The sequence below is a fragment of the Thermobia domestica genome, chromosome 15 (assembly GCF_964235325.1).
Source record: "Thermobia domestica chromosome 15, izTheDome1.hap1.1, whole genome shotgun sequence".
NCBI classification, from domain to species: Eukaryota; Metazoa; Arthropoda; class Insecta; order Zygentoma; family Lepismatidae; genus Thermobia; species Thermobia domestica.
In genome coordinates this window covers 63,280,522-63,302,330 of record NC_137468.1, presented here as the reverse complement: position 1 = coordinate 63,302,330, position 21,809 = coordinate 63,280,522, and the positions used below count along the sequence as shown (strand labels likewise).

At 32.8% G+C, this 21,809-nt stretch overlaps 1 protein-coding gene and 1 long non-coding RNA gene across 3 annotated transcripts in view; one reads left to right on the top strand and one right to left on the bottom strand.

The window, feature by feature from the left end:
- The window catches only part of Camta (Calmodulin-binding transcription activator), a 1,249,189-nt gene that overhangs the window by 32,207 nt on the left and 1,195,173 nt on the right, over positions 1-21,809 (bottom strand). Inside the window, exons 19-22 of the mRNA XM_081739735.1 lie at positions 14,261-14,353; positions 8,636-8,766; positions 5,969-6,132; positions 960-1,141 (exon numbers count right to left, since the gene is read on the bottom strand). Coding sequence (XP_081595861.1) covers positions 960-1,141; positions 5,969-6,132; positions 8,636-8,766; positions 14,261-14,353 — 570 coding nt within the window. The remainder of the gene's footprint in view (positions 1-959; positions 1,142-5,968; positions 6,133-8,635; positions 8,767-14,260; positions 14,354-21,809) is intronic.
- LOC145671052 (uncharacterized) overlaps positions 1-21,809 on the top strand; it is a 583,222-nt gene that overhangs the window by 554,415 nt on the left and 6,998 nt on the right. For both annotated transcript variants that reach the window (XR_014128434.1, XR_014128433.1), the window contains one exon: positions 963-1,162. This is a non-coding gene — a long non-coding RNA (uncharacterized LOC145671052). The remainder of the gene's footprint in view (positions 1-962; positions 1,163-21,809) is intronic.

The window sequence follows — 21,809 nt, the reverse complement described above, 5'->3', positions numbered from 1 at the left end:
GGGGGGCGAAAGACGACCTTACTGAACGCGTAAGACATGTAGTTTGTGAGAAGGGTTAGAATGTGGTTTCTGAACTGTCTGATCGAATTTCAGAGAACTCAGCAGCTGCCGGGAAAGATTGAATTACATCATGTAGTTCACACTTGGCGGGCGCTTCGATTGCAGTCGACATGTATTCACGTTTGCTCAATAATTGAACAATGTACTGTACAATGATTGAACAGGAAAGTTTGTATTTTAATATGGGGGATGTCCAATACATAGATTTGCCCTATCCGCCTTTCTCCATCCCATGTGATTCTCCTCTAGTGACTTAACGAAAGATGTAAAAAAAAAAAAAAAATCTCGTATCAAAGAATTGCTTAAGACAGAATCAGAATGTTGTAGCTAAGAACTTCCTAAATAAGAATCAGACTCTTGAATCAAAAAATTTTCTAAACATGAAAAAATGTGTTGTATCAAAGAATTTCCTAAGCCAGAACCAGAGGGTTGTATTAAAGAATTTCCTAAGCCGGAATCAGCATGTTGTATCAAAGAATTCTCTACAAGAAAACCAGTGTTGTATCAAAGAATTCCCTATAACAGAACTAATGTTGTATCAAAGAATTTCGAGTGTAGTACCAAAGAATTTCTTAAGCCGGAACCATAGTGTTGTATCAAAGAAATCCCTACAACAGAATTAGTGCTGTAGCAAAGAATTTCCTAATCCAGAATCAGTGTAGTATCAAAGAATCACCTAAGCCTTAACCGGTGTTATTGACATATTTCAAATACTCCCCATTCTTTTATCACTTCCAGATGAAAAAAAAAAAAAAAACCTTCAGTCAGTTATAAATTATGTAAATCAGACGTTTAAAAAAATTAGCTAACATAACTAAATTCAATTAATTTAATATGTTATTTTTAATTACGCTGTTTATGTATCTAACAATAATATCAAATATTTTTTCTGTACTAACCAGAGAGCGTGAGATTTGAGAAATCTTTCTCAAACATGGTGCCTGATGCTTGGAAGAACTCACAGAAATCAGCTGTTGTTGGTGGAGGCGATGGAGAATCAAGGGTGAAAGAGCATGGACTTTGAAGACAACTGGAAGAAGCTGGAGAAAGACTGGAGCTTGGAGTTCCAACATCGTAATACCTAAGAATGAAAACAAGTAAGGTAGTTATTATACCATACTATGGAATCAGATATCTTGGATTTACCTTTTCTGTCCTTGAAACACTAACCATTAAAAAAAATTACAACTAAAAATTATGTATAGTACATAAAAATATAATGTACAAAACAACTTTTATTTACCCTTTTAGTGCGTTTTGATTCTTCTATTTACATTATTTCAAACTCCCATGGTTCTGAGGTCTTCGTCTGGATTGGTTGTTTCTATGGAGATAACTTGAACTGCTTCTTGTCATCACTTACCTTGTCATTGAAATGTCATAGGATTTCAAAGTTTTTTCTGAATATGTAGAATTTAAAAGCTAATCAAATGAGTAAAGTGATAAATATGTAAACATGGAAACATTATTCCCAGTCTTCAAGAAGGTTCTCCATGTTGGTATCAGTGTTGTCAATTCGTAAGAAGTATTTTCTTGCAGACTGATAACAGTAATTTCGTGTTTACATACTTTTTATTCGTTAAATCAGTTTTTTAACTCTAGAGATTTAGAATGAAACCTAGAAATGTTAGGACGAAGATCATTAAGGCATTTGACTACAAGAAGCAATTCGAGTTTTCTTATTAGAAACAATCAGCTCAGACGAAAGCCATAAGACTATAGCGGTTAAAATATTGGACAACAGAAAAGTCAAAACGTATTTAAAATGTATATAAAATTTTACTATATTCTTATATTGCATTATGAGTATGTACAATCAAACTAAAAAAATTATCAACTTAAATATAACATATACATACTTATTTCAAGATATATAGAACTTCGGAAACTAATACAGGACTTGAAAATTATACACAGACTAGTATAAGCATTATCTTAACGTGGATACATCTGCAATGAAAGGCTTGGAATATGAATTATTTCCAGCGAAGACCTGCTCATAAGTACATAAGAAACGTCTTAAATCAAAGATGGATTGTCAGGTATTTTTTAACACCACACCAATTTCTAACTGTTTTCTGTTTGATAACATACATATTCTACAACTTCAAATATTGCATCTTAATTTTCAAACTGAAATACATTTTGTATTTAATGTTGAATACAGGCACATCTCAAAGTGACAAACTTGTTCCCTATGTGAAGGTTTCGTACCCTAAGTGTTATGTTCTTCAAAAGAAATAAAGCAATGAGCTAAAATTGAATTTTGAATGCAAAATATGTAGGTTATAAAGGATTATATAAATGCTTACAAAGACACATATATAAATATACAAATTTACAAATACAAATTTTAATATGCAGAAAATAGTATATATATATATATATATATATATATATATATATATATATATATATATAAAGTACAGTAGATTACTAATGCACATAAAGATGAGAGATTATCCTGTACCAAATTACATAGATGTATTCATTGACATGTTAGTAACGACAAATTAAAATAACAATTGACGATTTTTAAGTGGTTAAGTTTTTAACTGTTACGTGCTTAACAAACCGCGACTAAGCACTACTTTCGTTGAAACCGTATTATCATCAACAAATAAAAACTATTAACGTACTTGTGGATACTTCAACAAGCAAAATAAGAGCTCTAGCAGAGAAGAGTCAAAGAGTAAAACTAAGAGTGATTCCAGTTAAAAAATTATTAATTTATACAGTAGTGTCCTTCCACTGGTTTGTGGGTCATGACACTATGTTGTATTTTGGAAGAACATAAATCATTAATATATTAACTACTGCTTGTTGGCCTATCCTTTATGGAAAGATATGTCTGTCTCTATAACTGTTTTCACTTTTAAAGTATCTATCATCTTAGTTTAGTAGATTGATAGACCAGATTTTATATTTGCATAGATTTTACCTCTAATATTATTATACGCTTTATTTTATATTAAAAAAATAAGTTTTTTTTTTCATTGGAAATAAATTTACACAACTTCATATAGTTTTGTATAGAGGAGCGTATGAAACGATATGCTCCTCAGAATTTTCAAACATTCCCGCTAAGAATAAAGTCTGAATTAAATATCATTTAGGATCTAGCCAAAATTTATTCGGGAATCTGTGTTAATATCAAATACGGTGCTATTCAGGAATATAAAAGTAAAGGAATCTCAGCATTTGAGAAAGTTGATATGCACTGTCCAGATATAAAATCATCTATCTTTAAGTAGAACAAAAACCTTACCTTAAACATTTTAACAAAAAGTAATACTGTAAATCGTTCCAATGAAATAACTTCATCATCTTTGGTGTGATATGAACAATCTATGATGAAGGTATTACATAGAAACCGTCCGCAATATTATTATTATTATTTTGAATGTTTAATTGTTGAAGTTTCACGCCCCTTTTCAATATAGAAGCTATGTGAAACGTGGATCTACAATTTAAAGTGGAATGCGAACTACCATAATGTGCGCAATGCTCTCAATCGGGGATCGAACCCGGGACCACGTGTACCAATACGCATGCACTAATCACTAGACTAGTGAGGAAGGCTTTAAGGATGCTTAAGATAAAGTTTTTCTTTATTTATTACGCATCCAATAGTATCATTGCACAATAAGATTACTGCGGATACAGAACTAATAAACAATCTTACGGTGTAATTCTTTTTAATAATATTTTACATAATTTCTATATTATTTTAAGAATTCACGAATGGTAGGTAGACTCCCTTGTGGCTAAATGGTTAACATTCTTTCCTCTTGTGCAGCCCCGTTTTGAATACTATTGAGAATTCATGAAGTTCAACTTCCATGTTAAACTGTAGTCTTGGGCAGGGTGCGAAATCCCGGGAGGGACGGGAGGGATTTCCCCCCCACCAAAAATTTTACACTTGCTTTTCCCCCTCACCAAAATCTGTAAGGAGGGACACCTTAATAGGAAAATATAAGTAGGTCTATAGAGAAAATTTTCAGACAAACAATAATTTTAAATGCATGCTGTTTTAAAAAACGTAGTTTATTTGTAAAAGGATCAGGTGTTTAACTTTTTCGGTTGTTGACGAGATGAAGACCTTTATTCTCTAGGTACCAGTTGCATGCAAAATTGGCAAAATTTCTCAAACAAACAGATTGTTCTTCAATTTCAGTGGACGAACCTACAAACAGGTATGCGGATAAGCACTTGCTGTTATATGAACATATGTGGACGAAGAAAATAAACCTTGTTGTCGTTTTTATAAATTAGTGCCTGTAGAAAATGCCGATGAAAAATCCCTTAAAGAGAAAATTATTCAAGCATTTTCCGAAGAAGGCATAGATATTTTTAATCTTAAAGAAAAACTGGTTGGATTTAGTTCGGACGGGGATGCAGTGTTTACTGGGAAAAACGAAGGTGTTGCTGCCCAAATTAGAAGAAATGTCAACCCGTGCCTAATTAGCGTACACTGCATGGCACATCGAATTGATCTTGTTTCTGAAAGAGTTTTTGGTGTTGTGAATGCTGTTCACAACTTTGCATGTTTGTTAGGCGAACTTTACCAGGTGTTCAGTAAGTCATCTACAGCTGCAACACTTAAAAGTATCGCAACAGTCACAGATGCCGCAGGACAAAAATTTGAACGATTACAGTGGTTCGGATTTCACCTTAAACTGTAAGTCCACATTTCATAGCCTCGCTGCTGAAAAGGGTCATTAAACTTCAATCAGCAAATCAATCGTATTATAGTGTTTGTGCTTTTATTTTTTTAAAGTTTAACGTCCTATGAATATTCACCACGGCTAAGGAAGACGGTCATGATGAGATGAATTATAATGGTTGATTAGGATAATGGAAAGAAGGGAGAAGACCCCGAGAAAACCCCCACACAATTGTTTGTATACCGCAAGCAGAATTTGGCGCGAGCTAGGATCCAGCCGATGATTCCACGCACCTGAGGAGAGCGCTCTGCCATTGTGGCAACACGGCTTTTTGTTGTCTATCAAGTATTTGTATTGAAATCATTATTTATAATAATATATTCTTGCTAATAATACAATATAGATACATAGTATTATTTAGACTTACAAAGGTGACCGTATATCTGAACGACCAAACTGATAAAGTATTTTTAAATAACAATTACTAGTTTGAACATTTATTATTATTATTATTATTATTATTATTATTATTATTATTATTATTATTATTAATATTAATAATAATAATAATAATAATAATAATAATAATAATAATAATCCATTAATATTTCAATTTTTTGGAGGCTTCACGAAGCATTAGTGTGGATCGCTGAACTTCTTCCCCCCCACCATTTTCAAATGATTTCGCACCCTGGTCTTGGGGCTAATAAATCATATAAATCTGTAGGTAAGGTTAAAATAGGAAAAGAAAAAACTGGAATATAGACGGTTATGTATACAACAGCAAATAAATTTACCCCTTCTGGTGCGTCATGGAGTTGTATTATATAGTTACACACCAAAACAGGTGACAAAATTTGCTTTTTTTTATATAAATTAATGCGTTAAAATGCAAAGTTAATGTAAAACGTAATTAAGTTGAGTTTTATTCTTGTCAGCAATTGCATGTAGTGCATTAAAAATGTTAGAGTGGACCAAGAATCAGCTACATAATCCGTTCCTTTTCATATTTTCGTTCCTATTCTTTTCAGTTTTAACCTTACGGGTTCATGAACAAAGTCACGAACTGGTGGAAAAACAAAATAGGAAGAGATTACAAAAATTCAAAGATAAGATTTTTAATTGGTTCCGATATAATGTTGTAAGCCAGATCTCGGACACTTCTCTTACTCAATGTTGTACTAATTAAACATATAAGAGGAATCAACTATGATTAAAGAAGGCTCTTTGGTGAAACGAACCTATAATTGTTATCACTGAACTCGAAGTTAAATTCAACAGGTTCAAATGATGATGACGGTTCATCCAGCATTGGCTCCATAAAGGCTTCCGAAAGTGAATCTCCGTTTGTCGTGGATTCAGGTTGTGGACTGTTCTCCTGTGCCATTATCTCCTCACTTTCATTCTGCAAACAATACAACGAATAAATTAATTTTGAAACAAACATTTTCATATACTTAAAGATAACCAATGTTTACTCAAAGTGTAATTAATGAAGCATTACATTTTCTTTACTACTCCGTGTAAGATAATTATAGAAGTATTTTCGAACTATTATATATTAAAAATACATCGTTTTAATCTTCATACATCGTTTTAATGGTAGCGGATACAACATATAAGCTCGGGGCAGATGGTGGACATTATTTTATGTATGAATGACTTAGAGTTCTGTTGCAAATAATAAAATATCCCCTACATTCTCCCTGTTTTTAGCAATATATTAAGACACTATATCAATCTTTTTGATTAATATTTAAATTCTTAATACGTTACAGGAAAAAGTAGAAAACAGATCTAGCAAGTAGAAATATACAATAAATAAAAGAAAGGGTTTTATTGTAAACATCGTAAAAGCTCTAAGAAAATTATACAGGATGTCCTGTAACTAACTGCACAAACTTCAAGCATGAATTCCTCAGGCTTCATATGAACATTGGTGTTTAAAAGCCTCTGATTGGAGATATTCAAGGAAATTGAAAAAATCCAGAACCAATTTAATTTAATGGAATATATGAAGCTAAAATGTTAGTTACGTTTACAAAAAAGCTCCAATTATTATCCATTTGCTCGAATTTGCGTTTCAGCACGCCTCCTCATAGACACATATACGTTAGCTAAGATGTCAGGGATTTAACAAATGATATTGCAACTATCAATGATACGTTGCCGAAGGACGTCGACATTAATAATGGGTTCTTCATACACTGACTGCTTATGATGCCCCTAAAGAAAAAAGCCCATCGGATTCAAGTCAGGTAATCGTGGGCGCCATTGTACTGGGCCTCCACAACCGATCTACCGCCTGAGATAATGCAAGTCAATGAAATGCCTGATTACACGACAACAGTGAAGTACAGCATCATCGTACACGAAGTACATGTTGGCTCTTGTTGTGAGATTAACGTCCTACGTTAACATAGGCAGTTTTTCTTCCAGGAAACGAAGGTACAAATGTCCTTGAAACCTTCGTTGTAAGAAGAAGTGGTTTCAAATGATGTCACACCATACGTTCAGAGAAAACTGAATGCACTTGGCGACTGCTTTCGAACCATAACATGGGGATTGTTGACAGTCCAGTGGTGTTGATTGAGAACGTTAAAGATTTCTCTTGTAAATATTGCTTTGTCGATAAAGAGAATTTCGGTGTTCAAAATCTGGAAGGATTCGTTGCTGAAGAAACCAATTACAGAAGTCTACATGAGCCAGATAATCATCTAGTCTAAGTCCTTGCACATTTTGTATGTAAATGGGTGCATATTTGCATCAATCAATGTTCTCCACACTGACATTCGTGATACTTCATGTTGCTGCTTCAACTGTCGAATATCAAGGTTTCTCTCAACTGAGCGTAGACTCCTATTTTGTTGATGCGCGTGGTGATGAAATGGTCGACCTTGTTGTTGACGTTGTTGATATACCCGATCAAACTCACATAAACTGCGGTAAACGACTTGAAACGTTAGAACATTTGGCACTGGACGAAGTACAAAGCATTGCTGGTATAGATTCCGTGGTCGGTGACAATTACTATCGATCAAATTGTACGTGTAGTAAATGTCCGCTAGTTGCATGTGTGTATATATGTGTGTGTATGGCACCTTAACGTTTCACGTAATAGCTTTCTTATAATGCATAACAAATAAATATTTACTTACCTCACCTAACACACTGGAAACAATTTCAAAATTTCTCACAACATACACTGGAAGCAGTTTCAAATGCTACATTCATGATAGTTAAGTACCGAAAGATCTTATTTGTAGCGTTAAGTATTCTTTGAAATCCACAATTCCACAATTAATTTCACTAAAATTCAATAAGTGATCGGTAATCTACACGTCCGTTTTCTGAAAATATTAAATAACATCGTTATTGCCATGTTCTGCAGAACTTTATTCTCGAATGTTAAATATTTTAATGTTCGAACAATGTCAAACTGATTATCTTATCTACTGCGTTTTTTAATATTTCCTTTCAGAGGCTTTTAAATGCCCAAGTTCATATGAAGCTTTCTACTCTTTTGGGCCTTAGGAATTCACTTGAAGTTTGTATAGTTAGTTACGGGACACTCTGTTATATTGGAGCATGACTCTTTCAAAGATGTACTTGTTAAATTAATATGTACGTTAAAAAACAATGTAACAGTTTTTGGCAATTCAACAGTTCAGTCTCTGCTCAAAGTAAGTAACCATACCATATCATAAAAGACCACACTTTAAAAAACTTCAGAGAAGAGAATGAGATTGTGCAGTTGTGTTTAAGAGTGTAAATGTAGGATTCTTAAATATTCAAGAAAGAACTGTAATATTTTTGAACATGACTGTATCTACGCCAACATATCGACTAAAGGAAATTAGTATTATAAAATTGAATATACTAATTAGTACTTGAAGAGCAGTTTTTACCTTGATGCGATCTGGCATTGCAGCAATGATTTGTTCTGCCAAGGTTAACACTCGTGCATCTTGCTCCCCTGCTAGAGATTGAATGTTTAAATCACAGGAGCTTATGCTCTCTCTTCTTCCGAAAGATGAGTCTGGAATAAAATATAGATAATAATAAAAATTTGTTTTTATTAAGATATTTTGCATCATACTTACAATATTAGAAAATATTATAATACGTATAACATTATATAATACAGTATAAAAATTATATAGGCGATTTAAAAGTATTACCTCATACGCAACAATTTTCAAAAATAAAATATAATCAATTTCAGTTTAAAAGCACCTACTGTGCGCGTTTGCTGTTCTATTATGCGAAGATTGCTTTGATTTAGATTAGTTATTCTGCTGATGTTTTTTGAGAGCTTTCCGAAGTCACATTAGCAAATACATTAAATACAATCCATTGCTATTTTTTCCCACCAATTCTTTCATTTACTTACATGTAAACCAAAAGATACATCTGGCTTTGGATAATTCTGCTTTAAACGGGACATTTACCGTGACATATTACAATACATATATAATAAAATTTACGCGAAATTCGCTGCTGATCTAACTTGCTTAGTTTGGCTCAGTCTTTGTGAAGTCCATCTGGTAACTTCCTGAAATTGTCTCTTCTACACATCTTTTTCTACTATATAATGTAGCCAATTTAAATAAGGTCGGCCAACTTAATTGTATTAAAAGTGACATGATAACTTGTTAAATTTCAAGTGCAATGAATTTTTCGCGTTTAGAGTTACGTTCACGTGCAGAGGAAACATCAAATGCAGAACACTGTGGAAAAAAAGAATGAATTACAATAAATTGTATTAAATGTAACAATTAGTAGAATTACATTGATCTCAGACTTTATATTTTTTTCTTTTGGAAATATACTAGTGTAAAAAAGAAAAGAAAAACTTTTAATGAATAATACATTTTAATGGAAGTTTTTAATCAAATATTACTCTTTGGAATATTTTAGTTGTAAGTTATATTTAATCGTTTAGTTTGGAGACATATGTCATACACTCTTGGGTGATTGAGCATGTTATTGGGCAGTAAACGTTGTAAGTGGTAACATACCAACTGATATACCTCAGTTTTTGGGTTTAATATGTGAGTTATTGACAAATATGATGTTTGTAGTAGAGTTATGGTGAAGGTATTTGAAGCTGATTAAGAATTGGTGTACTCAGATTCAGTGTTCGAAGTGGAAAGAAAGCAGAGGCGATATGCTTTATTACGATTTTGACTCGACATACCGACTATCTAAATGTTGAAATACAGTGAGGTTATGGACCCCAAAAGATTGCATTTGTATTTACATAGTGATTGAAGACAATTGGAGAGCTTCTCTGTAGTTACGTGGGGGTGAGGGGTGGAGGGACTTTGATTTCTCACCAAAACTTTTCTGAAAACAAATATCCCCTTATGTTGTATTATAGAGAATTATACACGAAAATACTCAAAAACCGAGTTTTTATATTAACAGTCTACTCGACTGAGGGGTTTTCCAAATCCCCGGAAGATCCGCTCCTCTCAGACTACCTCTAAATCCGCCCATGCTCAAAACACGACATTTATATGCATTCAGGCAAGACACACACATACATAAGAAAGAAACAACTCAATATGGCACATCAAAATATTAACTGGATGAACTTCTTTGAAGACACCTCATTTTAAAAACAAAAGGTAAGAGAAGGATAACAAAAGTATCGGTGTTGTCAACTTGGAAATTATTTCTAAATAAGAAATAAACTCTTTTTACATACAAAGTTATTCGTCAATTAGGCCTACTTTATACAAAAATGGATTTATTAAAGGTATTTAGCATCTACTCTTCAGTGACGGTATGCCTTCATCACTGAGAAATCAGAAGCGGTATGCCTTCATCACTGAAAAACGAGAGGCGGTATGGCATACCACCGCATACCGTCTCACTTCGACCACTGCTCAGATTACCTTAACATGCATTGGATACACAAATATGTCGGAAGTAATAAGGTATAAAACAATAGAAGCAACAGAGAGTTCGTAGACTAGTTGTAGAGGTAGTCAGCCTTGCCTAAGGATCCAGCCTTCAATGAATAAAACTAATCATAATTGTCGTTAGGTATATACCACGAAGTATCCTTTAAACACAATTTGATAATGCAAGTCTATTTTATTCTGTTATGAATGTAATATACTCTATTGTAGTAAATAACTTTCCGTTTATTTTAATATCAAATAAGTCAACGAAGACTAAAGAAATCGTGAATTAAAGATGAAATGGAGGCATGTTTGAAATGCGGGCTGGCCATCGACACGTTAGCGTAAAAGACAGTAACTTCATTCACTTATGTTATGGGACCAGGTAAATGACAAGGTTTCATTTTCATTTAACACTGGACGCATAAAGAGTGTACAGCCGAAACAGCTCGTCCGATTGAAAAAATTCCTTCACTTTACATTGAAAACATCATATTTGCTGACGGTTTTTCCTCTTACATTTTGTTGAAACTCTGATAATAACATCCCAGCCCCCGCCAAGTGAGCTTTGTGGTGGACAAACACCGTGTGCGTGGGTTTTCGCGGGGTTCTCCCGTTTCCTCCCACTTTCTTCATTCCACCATTTCATTCATTACTCATTATCACCGTCTCCTTTAGCCTAACCGGCATAAGCGTGGGACGTAAAACTCAAAGATTTCATTTCATTTCATTTCTGATAATAACAGTTACCCTATGTCAGGGGACTTTTGAGACACCCTATATATATTACTGTAGATTTATTACTGGGTATACTGTCAAACTTTGCAGACGTATTGAAAAACACAAAGTTTTTTAGTAACATTCACAAAAAAAAAAAAAAAATGTTTCATCACTGAAGATTAGTTTCTACAAAACCCATCTTTTTCCATAAGCTGTTGCAACTGTGCCAAAATTCAAAGCGTCTGACTTTGTTATCAGGCGTCAGGGGTTGTAGCACTTGCAAGCGGCACGGCTTCTGTTTCAATCGTTTCTGTAAGATCTTCCAAGATGGTAGGTTGGTTCAGCTCTCTTCTGCTTGCTGTGGTCGTCGACTTCTGTGGGTTTCGTACTACACATGCTTGCACGCACTCAACCGTTTCTCACTGTAGGCCGACCAGTTGATTTCCCCTTACAGAGGCATCCTGAAGCTGTAAACTGTGCGTACAGTTTAACCCTGTACCCGAAGCTGTAACCCTGTATATATATCATTATCTCTACCAGTGAGTCTCCGTGCCTTTTTGGATCCAAAGATCCAATATATTTCAGGCAAAAAATTTCTTGTAGGCCTTATATCTCGAGAACTACATATAGCGTAGCCAAACGAAAACTAACAATTTACTCAGTATGATGTGCTTATTCCGTAAAAAATACGAAAACTTGATTTAAGGACCATTCAAAATTTTTGTGGACCCTGATCCACAAAATTCAATATAATTAATACAATCAAACATTTTCTTGTATGCTCCATATTTTGAGAACTACATATTGTATAGCCAAACCAAAACTAACAATTTATTCAGTATGATGTGATTATTTCGAAAAAAATATGAAAACTCGATTTAGGGACTGTTCAAAACTTTTGTGATTCCTGATTCACAAAATTCAATATAATTCATACAATCAAACATTTTCTTGTACGCTCCATAGTTTGAGAACTACATACAATGTAGCCAAACCAAAACTAACAGTTTATTCAGTATGATGTGATTATTCCGTAAAAAATAAGAAAACTCGATTTAGAGACAGTTCAAAAATTTTGTGGCCCCCGATCCACAAAATTCAATATATTTATTATAAGCAAACATTTTCTTGTACGCCCCATATTATAACATATAATATAGTCAAACCAAAACTAACAATTTAGTCATTATGATGCGCTTATTCCGTTAAAAAAAAAAAAAAAAAAAAAAACTCGATTTAGGAACAGTTCAAAAATTTAGTGTAAAATAGTTGATTAAAATCAATTTCTAAAATCATGTCATTTTTGTTGTAACATATATATTAACGCGTCTGATATATGAGTCTAAGTTTTTCAAGGAAACCGCTACGATAAGTTGAACCTAGTTCCTGTGAGTGCAATCGTGTACATACTTTAAGTTGGTTTGCTTCGAACATGGAAAACTACTTAACATAGGATCAAACATTAAATTATGAATGGCTGCTAACATAACTATTATATCTGGAAAAAGAACTTTAAATATTAGATAATATTTAACAAGCATTAATATTAGTGCATCTACACTGTAAATGTTTTAGTCTCTAAGAACTTCAATACTTTACACATAGTTTTTCCAGAATCGAACTGAATTGCTTTGGATAGTAATTTACTAACTTTCATATTTTCCTCTTTGAATCACAACAATCACTTCCACAATCGTATATAAGAACGATATAAATTTATCTAAAGACAATAAAAAGGGTCACACAAAAGATTCAATTTGGTCTGGTAGATGTCACCCGCTGGAGGATGTCTGCTGCCATCTATTAGAGTGGTGTATAATTTTTTTAGCATTCTATAATTATAAACCTTTGTTTAATAGCAGACAATTATGATATGGATAGCCATTGTTATCAGTGAAGATATTAACGGATTGATTCCATTAACGAACTCAACCGAGATAGTCACTCTGATTATCTATTGCTAAAAACAAAATCCAACAATTCTTTTCGTTCAAGAGTTATCGTGCCCAATAATAACATTACAATCTGCATTACTAGCGTGATACTAATAACATTATAATTTCATAAGGCCCACTAACGTGATCCTAATAACTTCACAATCTTATAGAGCTCACTAGCGTGATCATAATAAAATTGCAATGTTATACGGTCCACTAGCGTGATCCCAATAACATTACAATCTTATAACGTCCACTAGCGCGATCCTAATAACATTACAATCTTATAAGGCTCACCTGCATGACCCTAATAACACTATAATCTTACAAGGCATACTAGCGTTGTTCTAATAACATTTCAATCTTATAGGGATTACTTGCGTGATCTTAATAACATTACAATTTTATAGGGACCACTTGCGTGATCTTAATAATATTACAATCTTACAAGGCCCACTTGCGTAGTCCTAATAACATTACGATCTTATAAGGCCCATGATCCTAATAAAACAAGGAATAGACTTTATACACTGACTCTTACTGCTCTTATATTCTGGTAACTCTGTAAAGTAATGAAAAACAATCTGGTCACCCCTTCCAACACTCTCTTCAACCAATAAACCATGTAAACACAACAGCAGTGACTCATTAGATATGCAGTATCTCAATTTGAAGTGCGTCATTCATAAAATACATTTTGTGAAAGTAAAGTTACATAATACCTACCTGTGTATTTTATTTTACGAACATATTAAGTAATTAACATGTATATAATACCACAAAAATTAAACATATATATTAATACCTTTATCTTTAGAATTCAATTACAAACCTGTCAAGCTTGCTAAATCTCAAAATACCTAAATTTGAAAGCTACAACTACTAGTTTGCAATAATAAAAAAAAGAAAGTCCACTTTCTAGTACTATATAATAAGCACTGAAGTATATGTAAGATCTACTGACCTACTAAGCTTTGTTTAGCATCAGAATCTTCATCGGACACAGCCTCAACATCTATGATTGGACTTTCACTTCGTGGACCTGTGGCAACTTCGCCTGAACCATATTCAAAAGGAAAATGTATGTGAAGCGATTCTTATAAAATACTCATAAATAACAATTCCAACTGATAATGGATATGTATATTCTTTTAAAAAAATAATTTAAAAAATAAAATATATATATATATAAAAATAGATGCTAAAAATTTCATTCTCACCCATGAATTATTGTGTCCTCTTCTTTCTGTCTTGAAGTTCATAGCCTCTAAATATTTTTAATAACGATACACAAAATCTGTTTTCAATTCTTTAAAAAATATTCTTACCTTTATCTCTGGAAATCAGTATCAGAAATCATTTTATTCTACAAAATTATTTTTTTAACGATTCTATATTTAAAATATTTAAACCATTTCCTTTTATAAAGTCAACAGTAATTTAACTCTTGAAATTAAATCTTAAGTTTACAGTTTCACGTCTATGTTTCATTCTAACGACGATATTAAGGCTTACAATCATTTTTTCTTAAATAAAAAAATATTTTATGTACTAGATAGGTAAATATAATTAATAAATATATGATGCATGCATATATATATATATATATATATATATATAAATTTGTAACTTAATTACTCTTGAACCACGATCCCGATCTCGATAAAATTTGCCACATAGATGAGGTTCGGGCCTGGGACGGTTTTTATCATCTCACTTTGACGATGCAACTTAGGGGAGGGGAGATATTTAAAAATGATCGAAAATTACCAATAATAGTGTCGACTCCATAGTTTTCGGGGTCGCTGAAATGAACAGTGACACTTCCGATGCCGTTTCAATAGAAATTTATCAATTTATATCAAAAATGAAACGTATTCTCTCGTGCGAAGAACGGGTATTCTGCCAGTATATATATGGGTCCGGTTCCCCAAGCACCAAAGGTGAACGCTCTACCACTGAGCCACCGCGGCCCCTGCCGAAACAGGAATCGTGTATTTGTTTCCAGACGTGTGGACGAAGGGCAACACGCGGATATTTTAAAATTAGTGACCCTTAGTTATGGCTATTTCTACACTCTGATAAATAAATTATGCTTAGTACACTCGGAATTAATTGGCTCATTTCCCCCCTCCCTCTCCATAATGAGCACCTTGATGATATGGCAATATTGGACCTCCCAAGTTAGTAAACCTGACTTACTGAATGCAATAGGAGCTTCAAGCAAATACGATTAGAATAATTTATGTATTCAATTAATTAAGAACTCTTCAGTTCATATCTTCGTCACGCGATTCAAAACCTTTCAATAACTTCGGTTTGTATATAATATGTATTTGCTCGACACAGAAAGTAAACTTTAATTTTTGTCTCATATAAAAAAGTCTGATTAAACTACTCCTCTATGCTACAAAATAGATGATTATGTTACAATAATTTAAAATTAATTTGAAACTACAAATTTGGTATTTATTTTAACCTACAAATTTGGTATTTGATTCACAGATTTTGGTATTGTATTGTATTGTATTTATTTACTCCATTTGAAACCAAGATACATTTGGTATTTGGAGGGTTCAGACAGTCCTCTTTCTTACAGTAAATACACTTAGAAAAAGAAATATGTTACTACTATTTAATATACATTATTGTAAAGATAATCTGCTACGCTGTAATATACTTTATCCACCAGGAATCTCTTGAGTTTCTTTTTAAAAACAAGATTATCATTATATAGTAGTTCATTATATAGTTTTATTCTTATGTAATGTCACGAGTTTTGAGTTTTTGTTAGCCGGAAATCTTGCATGCAAATATGATTTATGGTTTTACTGTTGTGTTCGTTTACACTCCGAATTTAGTGAAAAAATTTCGTTTCCACTAAATATGTTTGCAGATATATATGAATATGTCTGTTTCCAGAATATATATATATATATATATATATATATATATATATATATATATATATATATATATATATATATATATATATATATATATATATATATATATATATATATATATACAGTGGTCTACTTTTTTTTTATTTATTTATTTATTTTATGATCACCCTAAGTATAGAGCGCTATTTGCGTATACAATACACATCAATTACTTCGACTCTATACATGAAACTTACTTACTTCATAATCGACAACAACAAAAAATGTTGACAAATCACACAACACAATTTAATTTAAGACCCAACTTTTCCCATAGTTAACAGGAATTAAATATTTAATACATTATGTGTATCTGTGTGTGAGTGTGAAAATCCTGATTTGATGCAAAGTTAACCTTCTTCAATGACAATGTTAGAATTCAACGGCTATTTACACGATAGGGTACACATCTGATTCGTTCTAATGATTATAATTTATATATATATATATATATATATATATATATATATATATATATATATATATATATATATATATATATATATATATATTTTCGATGAACCAGATTTCATTTGACTTACCAACATAATTGCATGTAAGAAGAAAATATACAATGTGTTCAAGAAGCTCCGGGACTAGTATATCGAAGTAATATACTTAACGATCCCAGACCAACTTATTTCCATTTTATTTTTGCACATACATCCTTTCTCGTGCCACACACTCGCGTTACTCGTCGTAGCGGCTCTGGAACGTTCTACAAAGGGGCTAGCAAGAGAAGGTCTCTGACAGCTCGTAGCTGCTTTGCCAGTACTCACGCATCAAGGCTTTATCTATGTATCTACCATAAATTTTCTTAATGGTATAAAGCACAGTGACCGTGGTTGGTAACATTAGCACCAAAGTAGGGTCTGCATTTTCACTCCGCACGTGTAAGAAATTTCAAGGACCATTTCATGATGGTTTCACTATAAGAAAGTCTTCCACTGGAATGCTATTCAAGCACCGCCATCACATTCGTTAGATCAATGCAACATCTTCAAAACGCCCCCCTTATGGAAGATTTGAACTTAGGGAAAAATATGAAGTCTGCTGGGGACAATTCAGAAAAATATGTGCGGTGTTCAAGGACTGTGATCCTTTCTTTGACCAAAAATGACACTGCGTCACCCACACTAGTTTTCTTGCGCGTCAGCTTTTGGCAAAAAGGAAGAGCCACAATTCTTTAACACTCCATACATCTGCCTGAACTTAGCGAACTTTATATTCTTCCCTAAGCTTAAATCTGTCCTTAAGAGAGGGTATTGAGGATATTGCATTAATTCAAGCGAATATGACTACGGGATTGAACAACATTCCAGTGGATGACTTTCCCAGGACGGCCCAGAGCCTCTGGAACCGGATCCGCGAGTGTGTGGCACGAGAAAGAATGTATGTAGAACATTACATACAATATTTTCATGGCACACATACAATACAAGTGGTAGCAAATTTTTCAAGTATCGTTAACTATATTATTTCGAGGTAGTCCCAGAACTTAATGAACTCGTTGTGTATATCTGATTTAGTTCTGCAAGACCAAGTTCAAAAATACAATGGTAAGTTATTTTATCAATTCGATTTCTTTTATGGTACTAAAAAAGATTGAGTTTGCTTAATGATAAATAAAAATGATAAAATATTATTTAACACGATCCTGTAAGGTAAGAAGTCGCAAAATATCGAAACATAGTGTATATTTCTAAATGCGAAACTGCAAAAAAAAAAAAAAGAGAAAAAAGAGAAGAAAAGAAAGTGACGATAGTTTCATTCACAAAAGGGGTAGTTTGAATTTCGTGAATGTAATTACGAAAACTATATTTGAAAAATGAAGTAAAAACTGGATGGAACGAATAGATTGAGCATTAAGGTTACGGACACTACATATACAAAATCGCGTAGTAATTAATGTATATATCATCCAGATAGTACCTGAATATGTGCATTAATATTGCTTCGATATGGTTTACGGATATCATAACCTAACGGTATTGTAAATTAAAACTAAAGCTGCTATCTTTTAATTATCAATGAATTGAGAAAATTCGCGCTTGAACTACCTGACCTTTAAAATTTTACATTTTCCCGATTTTTCATTACGTCTTTATGATGCACTGACTTTAGGAAGGAACGAGTTCGTAGATGCTGACATGGACATCGAACAGTCAATCGATTTTAATTTTCTTTTTAACACCAAAAACTTTCAACATCAAAATGGAAACAAGAAGAAAAATTAAAATGATAGTTTCTAATTAAAATAAATACATATATTGCAAAGTTTGAGGTAAAATTGTTTAACAAAACAACTCATTTCCAATTAGGTTTCCTAAAATGTTATAAATACTTCAGTTTATAAGATACCCAAAACTAACCTTATTCTGCACTGTTGTAAACGGTAAGTAATAATAATAATAATAATAATAATAATAATAATAATAATAATAATAATAATAATAATAATAATAATAAGGTAATGCATCATATTAAAAAATACTGTATATTAGTAGTGAGTATATTGCATAGAAGAAACCGTGTTTTATTAAAAGAGAACAGTTGCACAGACATCCATACTTTTCCAAAAAGTTAACATACAGTCTGAACACCTTGTCTTTTAAAATTTCCCACAAGAAGTAATCAGACGGCCCTAGCAACGGAACAGAAACTAATGATTCATATTCCATTCAAAATCGCGTTACAATATCTTGTCAGATATGTTCGTAAACAAATAAAATAAAGGAAGCTGTTAAAGATAGCTGTATAAACATTTATCGTTGTGTCACTTAATACTGAAAGAAATTCGCCTTCAAACAAATCCGCTAGTTGCCTAGATAGTAATATTATATATTACTGTATTCTAACACTTTTACAACAGAGGTGTTTTGGTGACATGTTTACTGCTTCATACTGCTGCCAAAAGAGAATAATAAACCGTATGATTTATACTTTCGAAGGTGCTAATTTATGAACAGCAATGTCCTGAATAGACTCAAAAATTTAAAATATCAGTATAAGTAAAATCTCAACTTGCATTTATTAAAAAGTTGATCCTTGCAAGCTAACTCCAGTTAATTTAGCGAGAAATACGCTCTGCGTGAAGTCGAGTGATGTGACGTTCCATATTAAAGTTTTCAAGAGAATTTTGGGTTGTGAAGCAGACAATTCTGAAAAGATTTTCCTTTTCTTTTTCCCCAACACGAGTCATACTGACGGAATGATATCTAAATAATGGAACCTAGATTCGTTGTTTCCTTCACACTCTGATTCGAAATTTATTTTTAGAGGAGTGAAAATACAAGATTAAAGCAGACACAAGATTCCTGGATTAATTTGATTGAGCATAAAAAAGTTAAAATGAAAAATATACTTTAATAATAATATTTAGCAATTAGTTATATTTTACGACTTATGATGACCAAATTACGGTATGACAAATATCTCAAAGACATGAGCAGTTTTGCTTTATAAAGACAATTTTGATTAGGAAAAAAATACTGATTTGGTAGTTTTCAGTTAGTAGGAAAATAACTTTTTAGAAAAGCCAACTCAAAGACTTCCTACTAAGTAGTAGAGTTATTTTATTATTCTTTGGTGCTTGAGGTCCCTAGGTTGATTCCAGTTTACGCCAAGTAATCTTCGTGGTGGACAATCGCCGTGTGCGTGGGTTTTCTTGGAGTTCTCGTTTCCTCTCACTTTCTTCATTACACCATTTAAGTCATCTTCGTCTTCTTTAGCTTACTTAGCATAAAACTGAAATATTTCATTTCATATCTTTCACGTTCCAAAAACTCACCCTTGGTGCGAGCAGTTCCTGGTTCGATTTCCAGTGGAGACACTCGGTCGAGAAAGTGTAAAAAATTTTCAGGCCAGCCATCGTGAGTGAGGTTCCCCTCATCACCACCAGGTAAATGTCGGAATGGTACATGACATAATGGTTCCAAATTACTTCCTTCCTTCCTCTCGAAATCTTCGGGTAATGTGATCGCCGAGGAACGTCATTCCTCATACGTGATGGGTTACCATGGCCATATGCCGAAAGACCAGAAATCTTATTCCTAATCCTAAACATGTTCTAAAAAATGTACTGACCTAACAACATCAATCAGATTTTTATCAAATGAAAGATATATGTCGTTAAGCTATATGTCGTTATAGAAGTGTAAATTAATTTATAACTATAATTATCACAGGCGTTTACTTTAACACACTTTCTCTTGTAATTCAAATCTGATATACACAGCAGATTTATGCTTTTATAAGCATATACAGTATCTTAAAAATATTTTCAACTAAGGCCTACTACTATACATTTTAATAATTATATCTTTTTTTATATAAAAATAAAAGTCACTATGTTTGTGACTTCGTACCTCTTGAACCATTCAACCGGTTTTGATCAAATTTTCAACATAGATGAGGTTCTGGCCTGGAATGTTATTTTGTCATTTTACTGTAACGGTACAACGTAGGGGAGGAGGATAAGTAAAATTTAAGAAATCTTGAACAACGCGACCAATCGCGATCAAAATTTCCACATAGATGAAGTTTGTGTCTGAGCTGGTTTTTATAATTTCACTTTGACGGTGCAATTTAGGAGAGAGGAAGGGCGAGAGATATATAAAAATACATAAAAATGAAAGTGGCTATATTTGTGATTTAATAACTCTTGAACCACACGACCAATCTCGATCAAATTTTCAACATCGATGAGGTTCCGGTCTAGAATGTTTTTTTATCATTTCACTTTGACGATGTGATGTAGGGGAGGGGGAGGGCAAGATATATAAAAATAAGTAAAACTTAATAACTCTTAAACCACGCGAGAGATCTAAATCAAATCTGCCACATAGATGAGGTTTAGGCTTCGGATGTTTTTTATCATTTCACTTTGATAGTGCAACTTACGAGAGGGAGGAAATATTTAAAAATAATCGAAAATGACCGATATTAGTGCCAAATCCATACTTATCGGGGCCGTTGAGATAAACAGTAACATTTTCGATGCCGTATAAATCCAAATTCGGCCTTGAAACTTGGGGAAGGGAGAAGGGTATATATATATATATATAAATGATCGAAAATGACCTATATCAGTGTCAAACCAATAGTTTTCGGGGTCCCTGAGTGATACTTCCGATGCTGTTAAAATTCAAATTCACCCCTTTATGCCCAAAATGAAACTTATTCTCCCCGTGCGAGGAACAGGTATTCTGCTAGTTAATCATATTTGAATGTCATTCATTCTAGTTTTGGAACTTCTTTGCCCTAATTAATACTAAAACCTGACTAAAGCAAATAACTTCTAATAACTAATAGTGTTACAGTTTCGGCAAGGTATCATTGCTTTCATTATACGTACAAAGATAATGTATTTGATGAAAGCACTACTTCCTTGCCGAAACTATAACACTATTAGTTATTATAAGTTATTTGCTTTGGTCAGATTTTAGTTTTAATTCGGTTAATTATGTTTCATTTAAGTGCTCTTTTTTTTATAAATAAGAAAATTTTCTTTAACAATAATAACACTTAATATTAGGGATGGCCAAAATTTTCCGGAATAGGAAATTT